The 24872-nt window shown below is 42.3% G+C and overlaps 2 protein-coding genes across 5 annotated transcripts; both read left to right on the forward strand.

Moving 5' to 3' along the window:
* The first annotated feature begins 1629 nt into the window (after positions 1-1629).
* On the forward strand, positions 1630-5952 carry ptger1b (prostaglandin E receptor 1b (subtype EP1)). Its single transcript, XM_076988733.1, has 3 exons — positions 1630-1977; positions 2729-3612; positions 4917-5952. Exons 2-3 carry the CDS (start codon positions 2773-2775, stop codon positions 5181-5183), a joined length of 1107 nt encoding a protein of 368 aa, XP_076844848.1. The 5' UTR covers positions 1630-1977; positions 2729-2772; the 3' UTR covers positions 5184-5952.
* A 776-nt stretch (positions 5953-6728) lies between these two features.
* On the forward strand, positions 6729-24032 carry ilf3b (interleukin enhancer binding factor 3b). 4 transcript variants are annotated; one of them, XM_076988592.1, is made up of 19 exons: positions 6729-6839; positions 10657-10735; positions 11103-11332; positions 11580-11760; positions 12074-12221; positions 13716-13807; positions 14993-15088; positions 15331-15442; positions 15528-15625; positions 15719-15830; positions 15931-16044; positions 16154-16359; positions 17470-17670; positions 18095-18232; positions 18380-18517; positions 19501-19621; positions 19856-19903; positions 22672-23067; positions 23184-24032. In XM_076988592.1, exons 2-19 carry the CDS (start codon positions 10733-10735, stop codon positions 23312-23314), a joined length of 2565 nt encoding a protein of 854 aa, XP_076844707.1. In that variant the 5' UTR covers positions 6729-6839; positions 10657-10732; the 3' UTR covers positions 23315-24032. The 4 variants fall into 4 exon arrangements, with proteins under 4 accessions (XP_076844707.1, XP_076844710.1, XP_076844709.1 ...); XM_076988593.1 differs by lacking the exon at positions 6729-6839 and adding an exon at positions 7967-8032; XM_076988595.1 differs by lacking the exons at positions 22672-23067; positions 23184-24032 and adding an exon at positions 21077-21705.
* The last annotated feature ends 840 nt before the right edge of the window (positions 24033-24872 follow it).

Genomic DNA, 24872 nt, shown 5'->3' on the forward strand with positions numbered 1-24872 from the left:
ATAAATAAAAGGAAGAGAAGATAATACGTTTGGTTGAGGGCCCGGCTTTCTGCAGAGCTTTATGAACAGCAGCTCTGTTAGGACTGGAACAGAGAGAGAGAGAGATGCATGGTTGCATATGAAAGGTGCGCTCATGTGTAACGTGGCTCGCGCCACGGAGCGAGGAGACGGACACAAATGCAGAGATGAGCGAAATTTAATACAGGGAATACCAAAACCAGAGTCGACAAAACAGGCAGGGGTCATAACGTGCAAGCAGTCCGAACAAGAACAAGAAACAGGCATGACGAGACGAGAACAGGGAAGACTCACGGACCAGGCAGGAACAAACAGATGACGGGAAACACAGGGCTAGAAAAACAGCGAACGTGAAAGCACAAACCGACTGATAGAACAAAATGAACAAAGCACAAAGCAGACAAAATCACGGATACTGGACTGGGGAAATACCAGGACTTTATACATAGAGACTAACTAGGGACAGGTGATGGCAATGACACTGGGGCGTGGCAACAAACAAGGAATAAGCGCAACAAACGAGCAGGGCGGGACAAACAGGCAGGGAACACGGACATGAGGGAACCCAGAGTGACAGCTACGAGAGGGGGGCATGGTCATACGTGACATCATGGCTGAACATGTCCACTCACAGTTTAGTGATCTTTGCAATCAAGGACGTTTTGGTTTGGGATAACAAAACACGGTTTCAGGATCAAACTTTTAGACGATGCAACTAAATACAACTGAACATAAAGCATATATTAGAGAGCATGGTGTCTTTATTTTTTACTGTTATTGTTTTATTGTCTTTACTCATGAATGTAATTGTTCAGGTGCAAATCTCTTATTCCTGATGAATGTTAACTATTGACTAAACAATGTGTTTTGAATAATCCATTCTGAAAAAAATTATAATTAGTATCAGGTCCAACACATGAACTTAAAACTTGCATGCAGGTGTAGTTATGATCAGTGGTGAAGCTAGACGTTTTTTCAAGGAGTGGCCAAAGGGTGACCAAGGCTTTATCAGAGGGGTCCATATACAAATGACGAACGAAAGAAAACACATATTTTCTCTTAAAATTACCATTTCCAGTGGGGTGACACTAGGGGTGGCAATTGCCCCCCTGCCCCCTCTTTGGCTCAGCCACTGGTTATGATCAGGAGAGAATTTGTATTAATCTCTACTGTGTTGCTGCAGGTGAAACGATTACAGCAAACATTACCTCCCCAACACCTTTTCCCTCAGTTTAGTCTTTTTCTCTCTATCTGCTGTACAGAAGATCTTTCTAAGCAGTTCACGCCCTCTTTGCTACTAAGCAGCACTTTTAATGTGTACGCTCAAAGGAGAACTATACAACTAAATATAAGAATTCAAGCTGGCGTTCAGCCATAAGATCAGCACAAGTCTATTTTACTAATGAAATTAAACCGTGAAGTGTATTTGCATAGCCTATATGAAATATGATTTCTTTCTCTTTTTTCGTCCGTCTTTACAACGAGGAACACACAAATTCTTGAATGAGGCACCAGTGAACACACATTGGGGTTAAATTCAGGCTTTGACCTCAGACGTCTTGCTTCTGTGGGACACGGTACCACATATAAAAACGGGCTGAGTAACTGGACGCGAAGTTCACTCGGCAGCGCGCAGCGCGTCTCCGTACCGACTGCGTAAAGACGCGATTGAAGCGCTGCTCACTTAATGTTCATTTCCGTCGTGGGCTACTGAAAGAGAATGTTTCGGGATAATGAGCAAAATTTCACAAACAACCATTTTACTTTGTTTAACGGATTACAATTTTCTCTAAAAGTTGGTCTTTGCCCGGTGGATTAAAACAGCGTACTGGAGCTCTTTTCGTCTTTTCGTCTTTTTCGTCTTTTTCGTCTTTTCTCTCGTTCCCATTTTTGGAAGATCTTTTTGTTTAAAATTCAAAGTGAAGAATCAGCTATGACATAACTGGAAAATATCAAATGGTAGGCGAATAAAATCGCATGCTTCTCAATAGGGGTGGAACTGGTTTTCTTCATTAAATTGTATTACCTATATTAACTCTTAGACTAAATTATGTTTATTTGGATTACCAAGAAATGCTTACCAATTATTATGTGCAGTACCCTATAATAAGACATTTGCTGCTCTTGCATTCAACATAAAATGCTTAAAATTATTAATAATGGAAGAGGAAACGAATGGCATGAGTCATCAATAAACTATTCTTATAGTCAAATCAAATATGATAATTATCTTTTTTAAGTGTATTTTTCTGAAATTTTACCAGAGCAAATTTATTGAGAAAACGTGAGAGTAAATATCACTATATGGGCGTCTGTAAAGACATGAAGAGCCTTATGATCTGTTATTGAACATGTTTTTAGAGATTCCAAAATACATGTCCACTTGACATCAAGCGGTGGTAGAGTTTGTTCAGTCTTTTTGATTATTAATATTTGAAGAGGAAGATGTAAAGGCTTTATATTGAACGAGTAAATGTTATTTAAACATGTGGGCTACATGCTTTAAACAGTTACATAACTGAGGCAACTATCAACAACTTGTATTATTGTTATTATTATTATAACAATATTACAATATTGTTATATTATTATTATTGTCCATAATTTCTGGATCTTTTCTATTTATGCCTTAGAAGCATTTGGGATAAACATACATTATCAAACACTGATCATATGAATTAACTGTGTTGTTTTTCTGCATCTCTTCTAGCACTGGGGTTCTGTGTGCACCAGCGCTACTCTGTCACTCTGGAGATGTTATCCATCACCTCGGCCGTAGCGCCCCTCTCCAACCAGACCCAAGGAGGGGAGGGGATAGCAAGCTCGGACCACAAGGACAACCTGACGCTGAGATCAGTGAGGGCCCCTTCTAAAACGCCCATGTCTCCTGGCCTGTTCATGACCCTGGGCATCCTGTCTAACATCCTGGCCCTCTTCATCCTGGCCAAGGCCTACACCCGCCTGCGCCGTCGCTCCAAGGCCACCTTCCTCCTATTTGCCAGTTCACTGGTAGCCACCGACTTTTTGGGACATGTCATCCCTGGAGCCATGGTGTTGCACCTCTACCAGAACCCCATCGACCCGAATATGCCCAAACGTGCCGACACCATCTGCATGTTCCTGGGTGGCAGCATGGTGTTCTTTGGCCTTTGCCCCCTGTTCCTGGGTTGTGCCATGGCGGCCGAGCGATGTCTGGGGGTCACCAGGCCTCTCTTCCATGCCCGGCTCGTCTCCACCACCCGTGCCAAGATGGCCGTGGTGCTGATCTGGCTGGCGGCTCTTGCCGTGGCACTGTTGCCCATCGCCAGTCTGGGAGAATATACCTACCAGTACCCATTGACCTGGTGCTTCATTAAAGTATTAGGGGAGACATCGAGCACTGATGTGGCCTTTGTCTTTCTGTTTTCATGCTTGGGACTGGCCTCGCTTGCTGTGGCATTGGTGTGTAACTCGGTCAGTGGCATAAGCCTGGTCCTGGCCCGACTGCGCAAGAGGAAGTGTCACCGTAGATCTGCAAAATCACATGACATTGAGATGGTGGTACAGCTAGTAGGGATCACGGTCACTTCCTGTATCTGTTGGAGCCCCCTGCTGGTGAGTCTACACAATGACGAGAGTGTTAATGTATATATGCAATATGTACATAAGACATTAATGGTGGTACCTTCAGACATGATCACCTTCAGTGTATTACAGTTTGTATATGCTGGCAAAACAGTGTATGCTTTTAATCAGCTTGCTAGTAAGTAAGGTAACATGAGTTCATATTAATGTATTTAACGCTCTAGCTCACAGAAATTAGGCAAATTGTGGCCTTAACATCTGATAAATATTTCAGAAAGGCATTTGACCATGACAGGGGATTTGAAGTGCTCCTTTTGGTGCACACTTCTGCTGGGATTTCTATAATTTATGAACATGATGGACTCTTCTGTTGGAAAATGTGAGCACAGATAATATCTAATGACAGTGTAGTCATTCAGCTCATAAATGGTAAAGGTCAATTTACTCCAATTCCTACCAATCTACCAATACAATCTCCTTCCTTTGATGGTTGCAAACCAGCACAGTTTGAATTTTGATTAGACCTAAATAGTTTCTGTTGTGTTGGTTTTGGTTTCTATGGCAATGGGTTTGTTTATCTTCAAAGCTGGAATTCCTAAACCGCAGATATTTCACTGGGTGAACTATGATTAAGAGTAGTGAGCAGAGATTATACATTTGGACATGCAATCTTACCTATTGATGTGCACTCTGTGTCTGTCTATCCTAAAGTGTATGAATTTCTTTAGTAACAACACATTCAAAGACATTTTAGTTTATTTTTAAGTGCTAACTTGCCTGATAGTACTATCCCAATGCTTTGTTTTGACACAATGAATGAACTAAACTATATTATGTATAGTATTTAAATAATCTGAGGCTTAAACCATAACTGTGACTAATAACTGTTGGTAATTATGACTACTGAGAATGTTTATCATGTTTTATTACTATCTCTAGGTATACATAATATTTAGTAAAGGGTGACATTTAGTTAGGAAATACTTTAGTAATAATTTAGACATTAGCGATACTTGGTAAAATGTTTGTCCTCTAGAACTTTGTAGAAAATATGAAAAATATTTGTTTCAGGAACAAAATGTCTATTTTCAAAGCACACTTTAAAACATACTTTAAAATGCATTGTTCTTTATAAACTATAACTATAAATTGTCAAATTTGTACTGGGCCTAAGTTTACAAGCACCACTAGACTACTACTATTAGATTCAAGCTTCATCGTGTCTAAACAATCATTTGCCAACAAGGTGCCATCACGTGTGCTGCTGTGATTTTGGAATGTCCTCTACAGTCCACTGCAGTCTAATGACCCCATCTGTATCTGTTATCCCGTAGATCTTTGGCCTGATGTCTGTGATACACTCCTATAGCCCGTCTGCAGACAACTACACACACTATCGGGACCTGATGAAGGTGGGGGTGCATCTGGCCACCTGCAACCAAATCCTAGACCCTTGGGTTTACATCTTGCTACGGCGAGCCGTGCTCAGAAAGATCTATCGGCTCACCACCGGCCGCATGGACGTGAGGGGGAGCACGTTCAGACGCTGGGAGATTAGCTCCTTCCAGAGCTCGGAGAAAACAGCAGTCAATCGGATCTAACAGATATCTGCATGGAATTTATTTCAAAAGGGGAAAAGAAAGGACGGACGGACAACAAAGGGGAAGACACCGTCTGGATTATTTACATTTAATGCTGTATTGTCTTCCAGTGCACTTAGATAAGACAGCAGGTGAGGGAGGAAAGCACATAAGCTGACACTGTGGCTGTCTCAGTTGATGTTAGTCTGCAAATGCGGATGAGTTTTAGAATGTGGACCTGGACTCATAACCCTTTCATTTACTAGTGAGTGAAAGACAATTCTAAAGGCCACGAGGACCTTCCACCATGATGATGGTCAAGGCTTGGTGTAAAAAATACCTGTCTTAAAAAGACTACCTTGTACAGTTTACAAAAGAAAAAGGGGGAAAAAAGACAATGAGAAACACATAATATAAAAAGAAGCTATTTTAGTGAATGTGGAGCAGGTAAAGAATAAATGCAATAGTCAGCTTAAAAGTCATTTTTAGTCATGCATACACTATTTTCAAATGATTCCTATACATTCTGGGAATCATAGTATATAAGCTGTTGTGCAAATATATTTTATGTCCTATTAGTAGGGACATTGCTATACAATTATTAGCCCAAAGAACTTTGTAAATATTACCTTGGTGAGACAAAGTAAAGGCAGAGCTTTTGCTTATATTCTAAATTCATACCCATTGTGAGATTCAGTGTTCTTAAATTTGTCTATTTATTACTTGTTTTGTTCCCCTTATTATGTGACTTGAACCTAAGCTATCTGATGTAAAAGCTATTGAATGTCAAATTTACTAATAAAGATGTAGGTGGTTTTATGCAGCAGTCATGTATTGGCAAGAACGTGAAGCAGTACACACACACACACACACACACACACACACACACACACACACACACACACACACACACACACAGGCATTAAAATGATCCATCACAGACTCATAAAATGTATTTGCATTATTTGAATTACTCTATCCTTTAGCTTATTTGTGTAAAAATAAAGAAAAATACTGTCATTCAATATGAACAGTATATTGTTTCCAGATGTACGACTGACATAATTTAAATCTAAATCATATCAGATAAGTGTAAAAAAGGTATTAATGTTTTCTAGCTGTGAATGGAAACTACATTTAGGTTACGTTCCACTATCTTACACTGCCACCTACTGACTCCCAGCTACTTCTAAGTATGTCTCTGATAAAATGTATTTTGAAAAAAATACGCAAATGGAAATTTTATCAATATAAATAAAACGATAAAAATGTTAACCTATATGTAGTTATACATAAAATTAGCAATCTAGTCGGGTAGGTACATTGGGGGTTTTTGGGGGTCGGGTAGAGTTAAGATCAATAGGTAGCACTATTAGGATAAAGTTATGTGTCAAGACGTAAATAGTGCTGATGGTAAATTGTTGGTAAATCAACCTTTGTTCGTATTATTTATTTATACACGTTCATGTTGGCGTCGCTGTGGTCTAATGGCGTCCACCAACACGCCAACAAACACACTCGCGTTCTATTGGGTAACCCGTGACCACGTGGGGTGACGAACGGTCACGTGCCTCCATCGACCAATCACGTATTGGTTCTGCCGTCCTTCCTCCAGCACCAGCCGTATTTCACGGTCCAGCGGTCCGGGCTCATATTTACACGGACGCTGCTGCACAGGTGAGTTAATGTGTTTTATTGTCACCAACGTTGGTTTAATCGGTGTCCCGCGTTCACGAAACACAAATTCCGCGTCTCGGTTTTTGCCAATCCGTTAGGAGACCGCAGGCACTAGTCTCGCCAGCTAGCTAGCGTTAGCTAATTAGTGCAGCCGCACGGGCCTTTGTTTAGACCAGGGCCGGTTACCTATAGGCAGGGGCCGGTTACCTATAGGCAGGGGCCGGTTACCTATAGGCAGGGGCCGGTTACCTATAGGCAGGGGCCGGTTACCTATAGCAGGGTCCGGTAACCTATCGCAGGCGCCGGTTACCTATAGGCAGGGGCCGGTTACCTATAGGCAGGGGCCGGTTACCTATAGGCAGGGGCCGGTTACCTATAGGCAGGGGCCGGTTACCTATAGGCAGGGGCCGGTTACCTATAGGCAGGGGCCGGTTACCTATAGGCAGGTGTGACACTGCTAGCACGCCGAGGCGTAATCACTGGCACGCTGGACCTGCATCAGCAAAAAAAATTAATACAGTTTTTACGGTTAATAACAAACATTTAAATTGCGACGAAACAAGTGCTAGGACCACGCAGAAAACGACCGCTCCGAGTTCGCTGAAATAGATCTGGTTTATTAGTAGTCCCCCCCCCCCCCCCCCCCCCCCCCACTCCTAATTTATTTGTTGATAGTGGCACACTCATTGACTAGACATGTTAAAGTTGGCACTCCATGTCTCAAAGGTTGCCGACCCCTGGTTTAGATGGTGCGATACCAGCCAACCGAACCTGTGGTCTCACTGAACCTGTGGTCTCACTGTGGTCTCACGGAACCTGTGGTCTCACTGTGGTCTCACGGAACCTGTGGTCTCACGGAACCTGTGGTCTCACGGAACCTGTGGTCTCACGGAACCTGTGGTCTCACTGTGGTCTCACGGAACCTGTGGTCTCACGGAACCTGTGGTCTCACGGAACCTGTGGTTTCAGTGTGTTTTTGGTCACTGACAGGTCGGTCCAGTGTGAAATATAATCACCAAAACAGCAGTGTTTTCTCAGGTTTATTCGCCTAGTGGAGGTCCGTGTTGTAGCTCATTCACAGCCGTGTTTGGCGTTAGCTTAGCACAAGTGTGAGCAGGTCACTGCCATCTTAGCTGCCCGGCTGACCCAGCTGGAGATGATCCGCTCTGCGTCGCACTCTCGGTCGAGTTAAGGTGGGATTAGGATTAAATAACCTCCTTACCACGCCAGCTGAACGGTAGTTGGCAGTTTTCTGTGGCGTTTTACCGGGGGACGACGTGGCTCCGTGATGGTTTGGGTGTGGAGTGTTTAACCGTTGTGCCGGTGAGGCGGCTGTGTTGAGCTGTGGCAGCGTTATAATCGCCCGTTAAAAATGGCCGCGGTTATTCTTACACCACACACACAAGTTCGCCTTATTTTGTAGTATTTACTGAAATATTTCAGCAGCAACTCTTGTTTTATTTACTTCATTATTTTTCAAAGTTCTTATAAATTTCACCAGGCGTCGCCACACTTTTTTGGGTGTAAGGAATAAAAACACAGAGGAGCAACAGTGTGGCCGTGGCCAGATGCAGGCGAGCTCCTTCACAACTAGTAAAAGTACTGTTTGTAAAAACGTTATTTAATGTTTTAAAACATGAGCGTGATTTTAGGTTTTTTTGGCAACGGGTTGTGATTGATGAAGGTTTTGTTAATGGAAAATATTAGTATTCGTTGTAGTGCGTTATGTTCCTGTTTATTTAGTCTGTGCAGCATGTTGAAACGTGGAGGCCCCACACGAGAACTGTAAACGGTGTTTTGACATCGTCCAATACATCTGACTAGCCATGCACGTGTATAAACAGTTTTTTTTTTACTTTCTTGAAACGTGCACCTTTCTAAGAGTTGTATGTTTCATAAACATTACTTGTGGTTTAATAAACTGCTATATATATATGTATATGATATATATGTATATGATATATATATAAGATATATAATATTAATTACACAGATATTTGGCATATGATTTTGACATTTTCAAGATGGAAATTGTATCAAGTTGAATAAGCTAATTGAAAATGTAGTTTGGGTTCTTAATCCTTGCTCAAAAAAAAAGAGCTAGTTTAAGGTTAACTGTACACACACTCACGACGGAGCTCATTGTAACATTACACAATCACTTTCTGCTTCCATTAGGCCTCATTTATATATTATGACAATTATAAACAATATACAGTTTTGTTTTAAGACATTATACATGACTACACACAGGAAGACATGCAATTCTAAGTGTGGGCCTGACAAATATGACTTCCTATGTGCATCATAGCTCTTACATTACAGCATGAATGACCTTTTAGAGCAAAGAACCATGCATGTTGGAACATTTCCATTCTTATAGTCAAAGCACAATAAAGTTAAGCTAAAGTTCAATTGCACAAGTGCAGTGTGGCAACAATTATTCAGTTAAAGTGCTCTGAGTGCACTATGGTAATGGTTGTTCATTTTCCACTTCTGTTTAAGTATTGTTTATGCTTGCATTAAAGTGCAAAAAGGTGAAATTATTAGTTATTAATGTTGGCATTGGTATATGAGTAGTAGTTATTGTATTGGCCAAAGAAATTCAGTATTGGTGCATTCCTATTGACTTTGTAAATGACACATGTTTAACTTGCATAGAATGCTTGGTGACTTCAAAGGCAACTATTGTTTAACTGAAGCTGGAAGATGACATCAGACTACTCTGGCTTAATTGGGTTTAGATTACTTTATCTTCAGACTAAATCATAATTCCCCGTCTTTCTGCCACACTGTGTGACAAGAAGGAAGTACTACTCATAGACACAGGATTCAATGACGTCCAGGTTTAGCCTGAAAAGGTGAACATGGGTCGTTCTGAAAACCAGGTTTGGGTGCTGTGGATAAGGGAAAACAATGATATAATGATTGTTCTCATGTGACCTCCACAGTTCCAAAATACAGGAACCCATTGTAATGCAGTAGGGATTTTAATTTCACGTTTGGTTCCTTGGCTTTGGCTGTCCAGACAAAGAATCTTTCTTTCCCATTTTGCCGTTTCTTCCTGCACTACTCTGCTGGTGGAAAAGACACAGGACACACAGAAGACGTATGAGTCATGGATGGAACACTTACACACGATCACGATTCATGGTCACGCTTTTTGATAATTTTTATGCTTTGTTGTGCTCGGGGAACTGCTGGTAAATGGGATAAAAACGCCAGTGTAGCCAAACTTAAAAAAATAAAATAAAATAAATTCCAGTTTACCTATATCAGTGTGAACTCTGTCTTGCAGCCCTTTTATTTTCCAAGGTAACAGAGATAGCCACATTCCTTACTGAACCACAACAGACCAACCAGGCTATTTTTACCCTGTATCGCCGGGCCACTTGTATCCAGGAGGATGACGACAGCAGTGGTGTAGCCAGTGGGCCTTCTGCGGCGTGCTGGAGCGTGACTGGCTGAGTCACTGGTGCTGCAGTGGTACGGTGGCTCTCCCGTGCCCGGCTGGATCTCTCCTGGCCAAGGCCGGGTCGAGGCCCCGCCTCTTTAGGGGGGGAGTTCTGGGAAGCTGGCGTAGCATTGCATTCCAAGGCCCTAAGCTAGACTGTAGGAACAAGCACAGTTTACGCCAAAGGCAAGATGCCGTTGTTAGAACTTTTATTTAATGGTGGAGTTACCCTTGGCCTTGTTCAAGTAGAAAGGGTGCATGCGTGTTTTGGCGTCGTCTTGGATGTTTCTGAGCACCGTATCTGTTGAGTGTACTGCTGGGTTTTGGTTTGAGACGCACTAATCCTTCACCTTCTCTGTGCAGAAGGTAGCAGCGGTACTCTGATAGCTTGAGATCAACACTGCCAGACGCCAAACTGAAATCCCACGTAGTCCCCGCTATGGTAAACACAAGCTACTGTGACTTGTTTTGAAATTTAATTTTTAGTTCTGGTCATAGTTAAATAATTTTTTTACAGTCTTTATATGTCATTATTTTTAATATTATCCCATTATCATCTAGTTAATGTTATGTGGTTTACTTTTGGCTTATTCTTACTGTCTGTAAGATGTTTGTTTTAAAGTGACCTTGAGTTGAACCTGCATGGATGTGATTCTCCTCCTCACATACTAGATTTAAGGACCAAAAGCAAATTGCCTCAATAGTGCAAATGTGCCTAATTTGGTTTCTTGCCTATATGTGATGGTACCAAATGTTCCTGCTCGTCTCCTGCTCTCAATTGCACTCTTTCTTTCTTCGTTCCTCCACAGCCTCCCCCCCTCCGTCATCGCTCCATGCGTATCTTCATGAATGATGACCGCCATGTCATGGCCAAACACTCGGCCATCTACCCCACGCAGGAGGAGCTGGAGGCCGTCCAGAACATGGTGTCCCACAGCGAGCGTGCCCTCAAGGCCGTCTCCGACTGGCTGGACGAGCAGGAACGCGGCGCTCCCAAGCCGAACCCTGCGGAGTCCGAAGGGGACGGAGACAAAGAAAGGCGAGTTGAGAAGCAGGGAGAGGTCTGACTCATCACCTCCTCATACTGCTGCTCCCTCAGAAGAACCTCACCCCCATTAGTCAGGCGTGTGATTTTTAGGTTGATGTAAAAACGGTCTGCAGTTTCAGTGTAGAGTCTAAGCTCCCCTTATCCATGTTGTTCAGAAGCATTTGTATTAATTTAAATAACATTGCAATGTGGAGTATGATTGAACTTGCGTTTAACGTGGTGGTGATGTGTGGTGCAGCGAGCACAAGGCAGTGGAGCAGCCCACCCGGTCCCTGCGTGGGGTCATGAGGGTGGGCTTGGTGGCCAAAGGCCTCCTGCTGAAGGGGGACCTGGATCTGGAGCTCGTGCTGCTCTGTAAGGACAAGCCAACAGGCACACTGCTGAAGAAGGTGGCGGACAACCTCACCTCACAGCTAAAGGTATGAGCCTCTCCCACCAGTTTACCTCCGAGGTCCTGGACAACTGAACACAACGTTCTTCACTGTGCACCATTCCAATGCAAATGTACAAGAATGATGACAAGCGTTACTGTTTCATCTGAAAATTAAATTAGTTTTTATACTCCTGCGTGGTTGATGCATAATTAATTGTGGGCAGAGAATACAGGGCCTCAGTTTGATCGAAACTCTCAAAATTCAGTTGGGACAGTGAGGAGGTTTGATTATTACTTTTTAAAATCGTTTCCTGCAGGGTAAGTTCGCTCTGTAAAAATCTATTCCTGCTCCTTTTCAGCTCATCACGGAGGAGAAGTACAAGGTCACCCCATGCATCCCTGATGCTGCTATCGTTATCAGAAACGCCAAACAGCCCCCCCTCGCGCTCACCATTCACCTCACCTCGCCCGTCGTCCGGGAGGAGGCCGAGAGGCAGGCCGCCGGAGGTTGGTTTAACGCCCCCCAGCAGATGGGAACCTTTCCCCCCCCCCCCTCGAAACAAAGGGGAGCAGCAGGCAAGAGAAGGAACTAGTTAGATATTGTTTATTGGGCCTTCAATGGATCTAGGGAATGTTATTTGTGCCACCACCACGTAATAAACGTTTGCTTTGTTCATAGCTACCTAAAGCCTAGTTCCATATAATGATTTGATGGCCCAATACACAGTAAATGAAATGAGCGAAATAGAAAAGCAATTTTCTATAAGGGGGATGAAAACGTGCTCCTTTCAAATGCAACAAGAGTTTTAATTTAATGAAGGCTTACTGAGAATTAAGAGAGAAAAAACCCAAACCTTGTTGGCTGCATGTGTTTATATACTGAAAAAGAAATGGAACAGTTTGCATTGCAGCAAAAATGAGTAGCAAGGATTGTTGAGAGCTCTGGTTGCTAGAACCAGCAGTGGTCTGTTGACTGCGCCTGTCTTCTAGAAGACAAAGGGGTTATAGATAACGCTAGGGTGGTTTGGCACTGTATGGCTGACCAGTCACGGTCAGTCCAAAAAATGAAAAATAAAAACTCTGGATTGTTTTTGAAGGAAAAATAACTTCCTTGTTTTGAAGCTGTTGGTTTTTAAGGTGGAAAGAATGACTCAAGTTTTCTCCGTCGGAGACGTGTGGGTGAATCCCTGGAGGCAGTAAAGGTCAGAGGAGCAGTCCTAGCCCTATCTGTGACCCCACTGTTAGACGAGCCTGGTTTGAGGCCCGAGAAGCCATCAGTTTTGCTGCAGTGTGGACTTGTTTGTTTTTTTTATAGTACCTTTTGTGCATCTTACTACTTCTGCCTGTGGTTCAAAATCTGATTCTCTCTGTCAAGCCTTCTAGTTTGTCAATTTTAGGGACGCTGGACCTTTGACCAACTGGACACTCTCTGTCTCGGAAGGGTCGAGGCAGTACACTCAGAAAAAAAGAGGGGGTGGGGGTGGGAAGAGGGGTTCTGCCCCCCCCAAGGCTCACACATGCACTTGTATATACGCATATGCGTAAGGCATAACATTTGTAGTCAGACGCCACGAAAACCTTCTTCTTAATACTCACTCCCATCTACGTCTCCCACATGCCGGTTAAATTAAGAACGTCCCTAGATACGTTGAAAGATCTACTATGAATGCCGTGATGGATGCATTTAACTCCCAGATAAGAATGTCATCCAATCCAAATCAGTCTCTTTACATAGAGAGTAAACACCTGTTTTTCTTTTCTGTTTTTTTGTGTGCTGTCGCCTACCAGTGCAAGGAGGGTAGGTTTTTTTTTTTTTTTTTTTTTTTTTTTTTTTTTTTTTTTTTTTTGAAGGGTTTTCAGTTTGGGGGGGCCCCCCCTCTCCTTCCCCCCCGCTGCCTGTGGCACGGTCACTTGGCTGCCTCCTCCCTCCCCTGGCCGTGAGACAGAAAAAAAAACCCTTGGTCAAACAGTACCTTGTCTTCTTATCCCACCCGCCAATAGAAACGCTATCAGTCAACGATCCCCCGGATGTACTGGACAGGCAGAAATGCCTGGCTGCCTTGGCGTCTCTTCGCCACGCCAAGTGGTTCCAGGTTTGCATCTCGTATTTATTTGTCTTTTAGTAGTTGTTATTCCTTTTTAAGTGTTTCTTTCATGCTGTGATCAAGTTCCGTTAACGGGTTTCTTTCGTTGTTTTTGTTTTGGGTATGATTGTCAAGGTTTTATTCTTAACTTTATTCCCAGTCTCGCCTGCTGTAGGATGTTCTTGCTAGGTGGATTCGTGAGTCTTTGATGCTTTCAGACCAGTGCCTGACTGAAATTTAACAGACGTGATCACTGTCAATACAGATGTATTTGGTGTTTGAAAATATGCCCCAGTCTTACAGTCATGCTCGAGTATTCTCAGAAATTAGGTTTTAGACAAATGGTGTGTATTTTGGTTTGACAAGTCTCATGTTTGTTGTTAATGTTGGATTCGGCATTTATTCAGTGCAATATTTCTTAGTTTAAACTTCTTATTTAAATTCTTGGTTATCAAGTTTTGTATTGCCACAAAATCACCTGGCTATAAGAACTATAACAACACTGGTGTAAAATGCATATTTCTGGGCTGTTGGAGTAATTATACAGGCAATAAACACCAGACAACTCTCTTTCGTAGTCTTTGTCCTCCAGTACATAACTCCATCTTCTACCCGTGCAATGTGCCCAAAAAAGAACTTTCTGCACAGTAGCTGACATTTTGGCTTCTTCACGTAGCTTAAAATGGCTGTTTTTATACAGTGAATCAAAAGAACTCTGTTGCTTTTCCATATGTTGGAAGTTGTGCTGAAGCTTCACTGGATTAACATTTAACGGGGGAGCGTTTTTCTTGTTTGTTTTAAATAAAGTTTTAGCCATTTTCCTCAAAGCTAGTCAAAACAGGAGGTTCATGTTGTTGGCCTGAACTGAATTCCACTATCTGGTGTTTAGATACAACATGCCTTGAATGTGGCTTGTACATTCAGACAAATAAAGTTTTGGGGTGGGGGTTGTTGTGGGTTTTATTTATTTTTTTATTTATTTGTTTTTATAACCCCTTCCTCTTGCCCTTTGTTGTAAATTAGGGTTGTTTTTTTTCTTTCTATTTTAAAAAAGTGTAATTTCACAAGACCGTAGTAATGCTAGGTGCACCACCCCGTCTTAGGTTGTGTGTGTGTGGTGGTGTGGTGTTGGTTAGTAAGTCTTTGTGGCTAAGTTGCTGTCTACCTCCACCTCCTCCCTGTTTGTGTCTTTAGGCCAGGGCCAATGGGTTGCGCTCCTGTGTCATCGTCATACGGATCCTTAGGGACCTCTGCACGCGTGTCCCCGCCTGGGCCCCCCTCAGAGGCTGGGTGAGCGTCCACACCGGCCACCTTCATTCCCCATGGCGTTGCTAGCTGGACCTGGCTCCAGATTTTAGTTATATATTTGAAGCTGCACCCTCTAAATACAGAATATACTGAAAGTGGAGGATTATGGGATTCACGTACATTTAGGGCAAAGAGACGAATACATTGCAAGCATACTGTGGCCCTTTCTAATGGTACTAACATTTTTGTGATTTTTATTATTATTATTATTTTTTCTCTTCCAGCCTTTGGAACTGCTGTGTGAGAAGGCCATTGGCACAGGGAATCGACCAATGGGAGCAGGGGAGGCTCTTCGACGAGTTCTGGAGTGTTTGGGTTCTGGAATCCTGATGTTGGGTAATTGGCTGAACATTTTCCTCCTATAGAATAAACCTCATGGCTTGTAGAAAAATAAATAATTGGCCATTGTAAAATGTGTTAGATGGCCCAGGCATTTCGGACCCCTGTGAAAAAGAGGCCACTGATGCCATTGGTCACGTGAACAGCCAACAGCGAGAGGACATCACCCAGAGTGCTCAGGTATCTTGCGGTTTTTATGCTATAAATTTTGACCGCGTGTGCAGGTTTTCTTGAGTATTAAAGCTTTCTCCTGTCTCTCTTTCTCATTGACAGCATGCCTTGAGGCTTTCAGCATTTGGACAGCTTCACAAAGTGCTTGGCATGGACCCACTGCCTTCTAAAATGCCAAGAAAACCAAAGAGTGAAACTCCCATCGATTATACGGGTAGCTTAATTGTAACGGAGATCATGAATAGCTTCAGTGCACATAATTGATGTACGGATGACGGTAATACAGACCATTTGATTACCTTTTGCCTCTACAGTTCAGATTCCCCCAAGCACAACCTACGCTCCACCCATGAAACGGCCCATAGAGGAGGAAGAAGGTGGTGATGATAAGAGCCCAAACAAAAAGAAGAAGAAACTGCAAAAGAAATGTAATGGCCCCAACATTGAGAATCGAGCTGTGGTCGTTTTCTGTCATTGCTTGTGGTGAAAGGCCCAGTGTTTCCCGGACTGAAAGTGTTGTGCCGCCGTGTTTTGCAGCCCCAGAAGAGAGGGCGGAGCCTCCCCAGGCCATGAACGCTCTTATGCGTCTGAACCAGCTCAAGCCTGGTCTGCAGTACAGGCTCATCTCACAGACCGGACCTGTTCACGTGCCTGTCTTCACCATGGCCGTGGAGGTTGATGGGAAGAATTATGAAGCCTCAGGCCCTTCTAAACGCACTGCCAAACTACATGTAGCAATTAAGGTAAGAATCTTGCCTCTTTTTTTTTTTTTTTTTTTTTTTTTTTTTTTGTTCTGGCTAATTATTTTGTAATTTCATCATTTGAATGAATTATTTCATTTGAATTTAAAATGTCAAATTACATCTACATGTTATATCTAGGGATGCATAAATACCATTTTTTTCCAACCGAGTACGAGTACGTGTATTTTTGTACTTGCCGATACCGATACCGATACTTACATAGAATTAAGCAGTCAGGAGCATTATGTAATAGTTATTAATGTAAAATAGTGCAATGAAATCAATACAAAACCAACATACAGCTGAAGGCTGTAATATCATGCAACAAGCTCTTGATATGCGTTTGCACCTTTTCGTGCATCTTCGGTAAAATGGTCTCCGTTATATGATAACGGCTGGGAATTTCATACTTGGGCTCTAACACATCAAGAAGGTGCCGAAATCCCTGATTCTCAATGACCGAAAATGGTTGATCATCAAGAACAATAAACTGGCTAAGAGCTTCCGTTATCTTCACAGATCTAGGGTGGTGTGTAGACATTTTCTCTCGTCTACTTAGCGTTTGCTGCAGTGTTGGTTGATGCAGTGGTTTGATAGCAGTGAACTCGTCGTGCTGAGTTTTGTGTTTCATTTTAAGATGTTTTATCAGGTTACTCGTGTTGTAGGAAGACGCAGAAGTACCTCCTCTTGATATTTTAATAGAACACAGTTTGCAGTCTGCTTTGCTTGGGTTGTCATCACTAATTGTGAAGTACTTCCAGATCGCCGACATGTTGAATTGTCTGCTCATTAGCATAACGTGGTTTACGTCCACTAGAAAAAAGGTATCGGATGTTGGTATCGGAGCCTCGTTTGCGAGTACGAGTACGGGTAAATGGACATGGTATCGGGCAAATACCCGATACCAGTATCGGTACTCATGCATCTCTAGTTATATCCATTGTTGTAGGGTTCAGTATATGGTAAAAGTATGAAATATAGAAGGAAATTTTTGGAAATTTATGGACTGCCTGCTTGTTAAGCTGAATTGTGCCATGAAGATTGTGTCCTTGGTTATTAATGGAAGACGTGTGGAACAATGGTCAAATGCAACTGTTTGTTTGATGGTAGGTTTTGCAGGATATGGGTCTACCCACAGGGGTGGAGCAAAAGGTTGCTGAACCAGTAAAACCAGAGGAAGTGGCCGCCACCACCATCACCACCACCACCACCACCACCACCGAAGAGGAGGTGAAGCCTTCAGCCACACCCACTGAAACTGAAACCCCGTCCACGGTGGCTGCTAATTCTGAGCCCACTGAGAGTGTTGAGGTAACTACTAATTTACTAAAAATGTGTTGAGAGATTTTAATCTGCATAGCCCTCGCGAACATGTCGAACATAATAGGACTTGTGATTTGGAATTGAGATTTCTGCATCAATTTTGGGTTTTCTTGCCAAAGCTGGCCTATATAAGAAGTTGTAAAATAAGAACATGGGCGTTAAGCTTGAAAGGGCTTGGAGCATAAGGAGTATTGGATGAACACCTGAGGTATGAGGAAGGCTTTATGGTTTAGAAACCTAAACTTGGAATGGGGAAATGAAGTTTGGCATATCGGCTTATAAATAATGGAGTGCATGTATAAATGATGTTTATGTAAAGCAGTTGGCCTGGTGTCATAGATCCCAGTGTTGGGTTTTCCTCATGGGTCATGTTCTTTTTGTTAGCTTAGTAACTTCTCTCGCTCTCTCTCAGAGTGCTCGTCAGCAGGGTCCCATTCTGACCAAACATGGCAAGAACCCAGTGATGGAGCTGAACGAGAAACGGCGAGGTCTCAAGTACGAGCTCATCTCTGAGACGGGTGGCAGTCACGACAAACGCTTCGTTATGGAGGTGAGGCTCAGGTCACATTCCAGTCCACAGGGAACGTTTGGCCTTCTCATGCCTAGTTGGTATGAAGTGCAAGATTGATGTTCAGTTTGATGCTCAACTGTGTACGTCTACGTGGCACATATGTGGAGCGTTCTGTCTGATTCCTAGGTGGAGATAGATGGACAGAAGTTCCAGGGAACGGGCTCCAATAAGAAGGTAGCAAAGGCGTATGCCGCCCTGGCCGCCTTGGAGAAACTCTTCCCAGAGGGCTCCATCTCAGAGGGCGCCAAGAAAAAGAAATCCATGGTAATGCAACCCCATCTGTTACTGTTGTTACTGAGCAGCGCATCCCCAACACGTGAACACCTAAAGTGTCTGATGTTCTTCAAAATGTAGTTACTTGGGTAGAACCTTCAGTTCTTTTAGCAAATAACACCATGAAAATGAATGTTTTACTTAAGCCTTTCCCCTGTTTGCAACTTCGGACTTGGGAATCAAATGTATGTACTTTTTATTGTCTGCTTCAAGACGTTAAATCATTATTGGCTTCAGTGCATCTAAGTGAATGCTGGAATTCTCTGAATACTTAAATGCAACATCGCTGTTGTCATCATGTTGTCTAGAAGTGCTTCTCTTCTTCTAAAGGCCCATTCACACCCTACGGTAATTACGGATACGGACCCTTTCGTCCGGTTCCGGAGGTCGTTTCATCCGTCAGTGGGTCCGTTGTCAGAGCGCTTACGAATCCGTAGTAACGGAGCAATATAAACCGGAATTCAGGGGGCAGTAGAGAGTCAGAAGCATCGGCAGTACACCAATTCGGGAAAATCAATGAAGAAGAGTACTGGACTTTAAAAAATGGCGCTCGAGTTAGAAGAGAAACTTTGCGAGTTGGTTAGAGGCTACATTATGCTACGGTGCCAGGTCATCGCGATAAACAGCGATGCAAAAACAGCTGGGAGGAGATTGCTGGTGCGCCGGTGCCGGAAATTTGACTATACTGCCCTCTAGAGGATGTATTTAAAAAAATCATAACAACGTTGGAACCGGAAAGAGGTATAGTGGTCCCCTACGGAGGCTACGTTTGGTACGGACGGACGAAATTCGTCCGTGTCCGGAGGTATAAAGCAGGCTTTATGCAGGTTTTAATCCCCTTAAACCGTGAACCCTGTGGTCTTGTGGTGCTTATGTAAACGTAACCTTGTTTGTCAGATAAACTGCTCAGGGACACCAATGACGAGGCTCCTTGTTCATAGTGTTTTCCTGCTCTGATTGGTTGTTTCTCTCAGCATGCCCCTGGCTTTGGAATGATGAGTGGTCCACCTGCTGACCCAACCGCTAACCCCAGAGGCCGTGGAAGAGGGCGGGGTAGAGGCCGAGGGTTTAATAATGGTGGCGGATATAACCAAGGTAAAGATTGTTCTTTATTAATTACATTTATCACTTGTACTAGTAGTCTTTGCTTGAGTTTAAAGTTTGTATTTAAAGGTATTTTGCCTTTATACCCTCTACAAATCTCAGATTTAAATTATTTCCAAATTTAGAGTAATGCATGTCTCCTGTAGTAGCCTCAAAGGTGGAGATTTACATTTAATAGTGTGAAATGCAATTTACTCCATATCCATATCTTTCTCCATCTTGCAGGTGGTTATGGAAGTTATGGGTATGGGAACAATGCCAACTCGGGCTACAGTGAGTCTTCCTCTCCTTGGATTTATTGACACTTCACATCCACTACTTCCTTCTTCATGTTCTATTCTATTCAATATTTTTCCTTATGCTATGAAATTTGTGTGCACTTCATTTTATGCTCTCTGTGCCATCACCTACCTGTCCTGTCTGTCTGTTTACACACCTGTGCTAGAACGGCCACTTCACGCAGCCACTTTACTAGAATGATTTTGTAGTCGCACAGTCTTGCAGCCCGTTTGCTATGCACAGTTCAGTTGTCTTCTGTCCCGTACATATTTGAGTCTGGGTGTCGAATTTACCCTCCAATCAGAAATCCAATCTAAAACTAGGAATAATTTGGGAACTAAATCTTGCACACCACCTGACAACATTGGCATTTTCAATAACATTTAATTTTATATCGTCGTTTGAAAATGCATATAAAAATGATGGAAACCTGCTTGAGAATCTTAAATAATATTGTCAGCGGTGGTCTTGTGGTCAGAAACTGACTAGTGCTGAACAGGACAGAGTTCTAAATGCACGTTGACAGGTGGGACTACTTATGCATTTATAAATGCACCTGTTAAATTGGATGACCTCAAAGTGGACAAGAATCATGGGTACAAGGTCGGTGTTTCAGACAGGTGGCTGGGGGAGTGTGTCCTTCTTCTGTGGTATGCTTTTGCTTTGGTTTTATTTTGGTTATGGAGTTTGAGCACTTTGCCCTTGCAGGTGTGTGTTGGCCTCATTTTTAACTGCTTGAGTGACTGTGGGGGAAATGAGCTTTTAAATACGGAGACTGTTGCATCTTCATCTTGATTTCCAGTTTGGACATGTGTGTACTTGGTTGGGGGGGGGGGGGGGGCAATGTGAAGCGTATTTTCACTTCAAAGTGGAATTGTGATTTTACATTTCTCTGCTTTGTTGAGCCGTGGACTGCAAACTCTTGACTTTTTAATGTTTCCTCAGCGAAAAAAAAACCAAAAAAACAAAATAAACACGAAATCTTCCCAACTTTCCTGTGTCATATTCTGAGGAAAGATCTTCCTGAGGGTGACGGGAGCAGAGAAATCTAAAAAAGAAAAATTAAAAAGTCAATTTAATGGCCGATTGAAACCATTGACTATTGCCATTTTTATGGCAACACAAAAAACATCTAATTGTGCTTCTCTGCTCTGTCTCACTCTTTAGGTGACTTTGTCTCAGACTGCTATGGCTACCACGAGTTTGCAACATAGAACATCCGATCTTTTCAATATGCACGCAAATCGTAATTAACCCAAAACGAGGGGGGGGGGCAGGGGGGTAGGAAGCTTTGTACGCAGTAAGAATGCATTTCAGGACAAAGTTCCAATGGACTAAAGTCCTCTTATCTCCTTGCACACCATATGTGCAGCGGTCACCCCAACACTGCACTGTGGATTCCACTAGGACTGAGCTGCCAACTCTCCCTGACGACAGTGGACCGGGGGGGGGGACACGTTACTTTTGAATGCATCAATCTCTGACACTAAATAGAAGCGCTCTCTGATTGGACGATGAGTTCATGGTTAGCTAAGGTGGGAGGATAGGGACAGGGTGCTATCTTGCCCAATATTGTGGATCTTTACTGCAGCACTAAACACTTTTTGTGTGTCTACAAATGTTCGAATACTGTAAGCTCCACACATTGCCATTCAGTTTTAATTCAGTGTTATTCTGTTGTTTTTAAATTGTGGTGTCATTTATATATGTAAAGTCCATAAATTCTAAAAAAAAAAAAAAAAAAGAAATGAACAAAAAATGATGTACCATGACATGAAATGATCCTGTGAAACAAAGAGGAGACCTACTTACTGCATTGAGGTTGTTTATTGGAACATGTTTTGTATCCTTGTTTTTGTTAGTTTTTTAATTTTTTTATTTTAAATAAACATGAGGTGCCCTTTGAAAGCTTTGTGAGATACATGCAAACTTTTGTTTTAATTATTGTGAGCGGTTTGATTTTTATCATTTTGGACATGGTGCTGTCCAAGTAGCTTAAGACTTGTTCACTTAATTCTAATGCAATAAGCATAATTAATGCAGTTATTCATCTTTTTTCTCATGCCAAGTGTATCAAAATATAAATGTACTAGTATCTTTCACTCCTCGAGGAAGAAGGTTTGTCTTTTTATGATTTACTAGCCTGATCATCTCTGATCACTGTACCATGTCTGAGATTCCTGGAGGATGTCATTGTTTGCATGAGCTGTAAATCACTTTTATATTGTCACTCTTGGCAGAATGCTTCAGAAATATCAGTGCATGATCTGGTTATGTCTGCAATCTGCACTATGCAGCATGAACCCACTTGTGGTTTGCAGAGTTTCAACGATGAAGTGTAAAATGTGCTTTGTGCTGAGACCTTCATGTGTTGCCAGATGTGTGTGTTGGTTCAAACCCCATGTGTGCAGGTGCTCCGTATTCTACCAAGAGTCATTGAGCAAAGCGCCTAATACATTTCCCAACCCCTGTAACATAATTAAAGTTCTAAGTCACTCTGTACGAAAGTGTTTACCAGATGCATTAATTGTAAACGATGCTCAGTAGGTGCGTTACTGCAAAAGATCATGCACGAATAAACATGTGGTGTTTGATACGGTGGTGAACAGGAAATTGGTTTAGTACAGATTAAGATATGCTAAATCCATTCCTTGGTTAGCAGACTAATCTTTAATATGAGATTCATTGAGATTTTCTTTGCTGTAGTAGTTCTGCTGATACCTTAATTTAACTTGCACTAAACGTTCTCACCTGTCCTTCAGATTACTATAATAATGGAGGAGCCAACGACGGATTGGTGGGCCAGGCTCCTGGCACTGCAGGGCCACCAGCTAGCGCACCAGCAGGGGGCGCTCCAGGCTCAGGTGGCTTTACCTCTTACTACCAGGGTGATGGAGGCTACACCACACCTGCGCCGGGCACGAAAGTCCCTGGGAAGAAGCCGCCTATGCATCAGTGCATAAAACCTCCAGGAACAGGAGCACCTCCTGGACCTTTCCAAACACCCCCACCACCAGGGCAGGGCTCCTACAACCAGTATGGCCAGGGTTACGGGCAGGGTAAGAAGAACTTTGGCCAAGGTGGAGCTGGGGGTTATGGCAACTTCAGCACGGCTTATCCGTCCCAGGTGACTGGAGGCCAGGACTACAGCTATGAAGGTAAGTTTTCCATAAAGACTTGGTAGAAATAACTATCGCATTTGCTCTGTTGTTAATTTGGTTTGAAAGAAGAGGGGGTGGGGAACCCTTGAGCATTCTGTGTCTTGTTTTCTTAGGTTATAGCAGCCCGTCGAACTATGGAGCACAAGGAGCCAATCCGAGTTACAGTGCTAACCTCGGGCCATACCACAACCCACCAGTGAGCTATGCTCGTGGAGACCCCAGCATGAACTACCAGTACAGATAGACTGAACCCAGCGTCACCTGTTCCCCTGGCACATCGCCCTTCACTCTTGTGTCTCTTCTGAAAGTAGCAGTGGCTGTGTTCACCTGTGCTTGACTGTTCTTACCAATAGCTTGTCAGTTAATTTCCCCCAGGGGCACAAAGAACTTAAGACTGGACATTAAGGGTGGAGAGGGATGCAAACAAAACAACCAACCCACACACAGACTTCACAAGGTCTGTGCTGAATGGCCTGTTCTGTGTTCTGCTCATTGTGTGCTTGTGCTTTTTGTTGTTGTTTTTTTAAACCATATTTTTCCCCTCTAAGGAGATAAACCCACCACAAATCACATGCATGTTCGGATCTGATGATTAATGTAAACGTCATGACTGAATTTGGGTGGGGAAAGAATTTTTATTCGTTCTTTCTCAGATCATTTCAGTAACTGAATGCCGTATGGACCACTGTTTTGACTGAATTATTTTATGTTTAGATTCTGCTTTTAGGGTTATTTTTTCCCCAAAAACACTGAACTGCTACAATTTGCCTGTTAACGTCCACTTTTGTTAATGCTGCAGTGCTGACCTTTTTATTTTATCCAATCAGTTTGGACATTTTTGTGAAATATGTGAAGTTAAGGTCATGGTAGCATTCAGTGTGCTTAGGGAGGGGGAGCCTTATTTTTCAAAATGTTTATGAATGTATGTTGTTTGTATTAATAAAGAACTTATTTTTGAGGAAGATTGTGTGTGTGTGTGTATGATGTCACAGACATTATGGACAATACATTAGATAAATCATCAATCTAGTATTTATTTTTATTTTGCTGAATGATTTGTTGTTTTGAACACTTAATTTTTTTATGAACATTATTGTTCGGTTATCTGCTGTGTGAGAACCATCAATGTAAACGAGTATTCACACCTCAGGTTTTTCTAGTGGACAGCTCGGAGGGGCACGAATGCCTGGCCCTGAGGTCAGGAATCTCTGCTACTGTAGTTGCAAAAGATTTATTCAGCAGTTCTTGTTTAGGCACATTTCCATTCACATAAGTTTACAAAATTAAGCAATAAGATATGCGGTAGGAATGTGTTCTCATTTGTTTCATTGACACTTGCTGAGAAATCTTATTTGAGGCAGAGAACAAATCAATTAGAAATCGGCATTATTAATAAATGAGCTTCGAGATGAGCTTGAGGAGTGCGTTTACTTCTCAAAAATACTAACGCTAATATAGGTATTAATAAACAAATATTAAATATGTTTCTTAAAATACATGCTCTAAAATTTAATGATATAGTTGATTTACATATTGCACAGATAATGTATAAGGCAGAAAAAAATTCTCTTCCTAACAGTATACAGAAGTTATTTGAAATTAGAGACAATAAATATGAACTTAGGGAAACAAGTAGATTTAAAAAAATAAGAGCAAGGACTAATATAAAAAATAGATGTGTATCGGTTAGGGGGTTAACTTTTTATGGAATAGTTGCAGTAAGGAAATGAAAATGTGTAGTTCAGTAAGTAAATTTTAAAAAATGTACAAGAGTAAAGTAGTAAATTCTTATAAACTTGTAC

The sequence above is a fragment of the Brachyhypopomus gauderio genome, unplaced genomic scaffold (assembly GCF_052324685.1).
Source record: "Brachyhypopomus gauderio isolate BG-103 unplaced genomic scaffold, BGAUD_0.2 sc63, whole genome shotgun sequence".
NCBI lineage: Eukaryota > Metazoa > Chordata > Actinopteri > Gymnotiformes > Hypopomidae > Brachyhypopomus > Brachyhypopomus gauderio.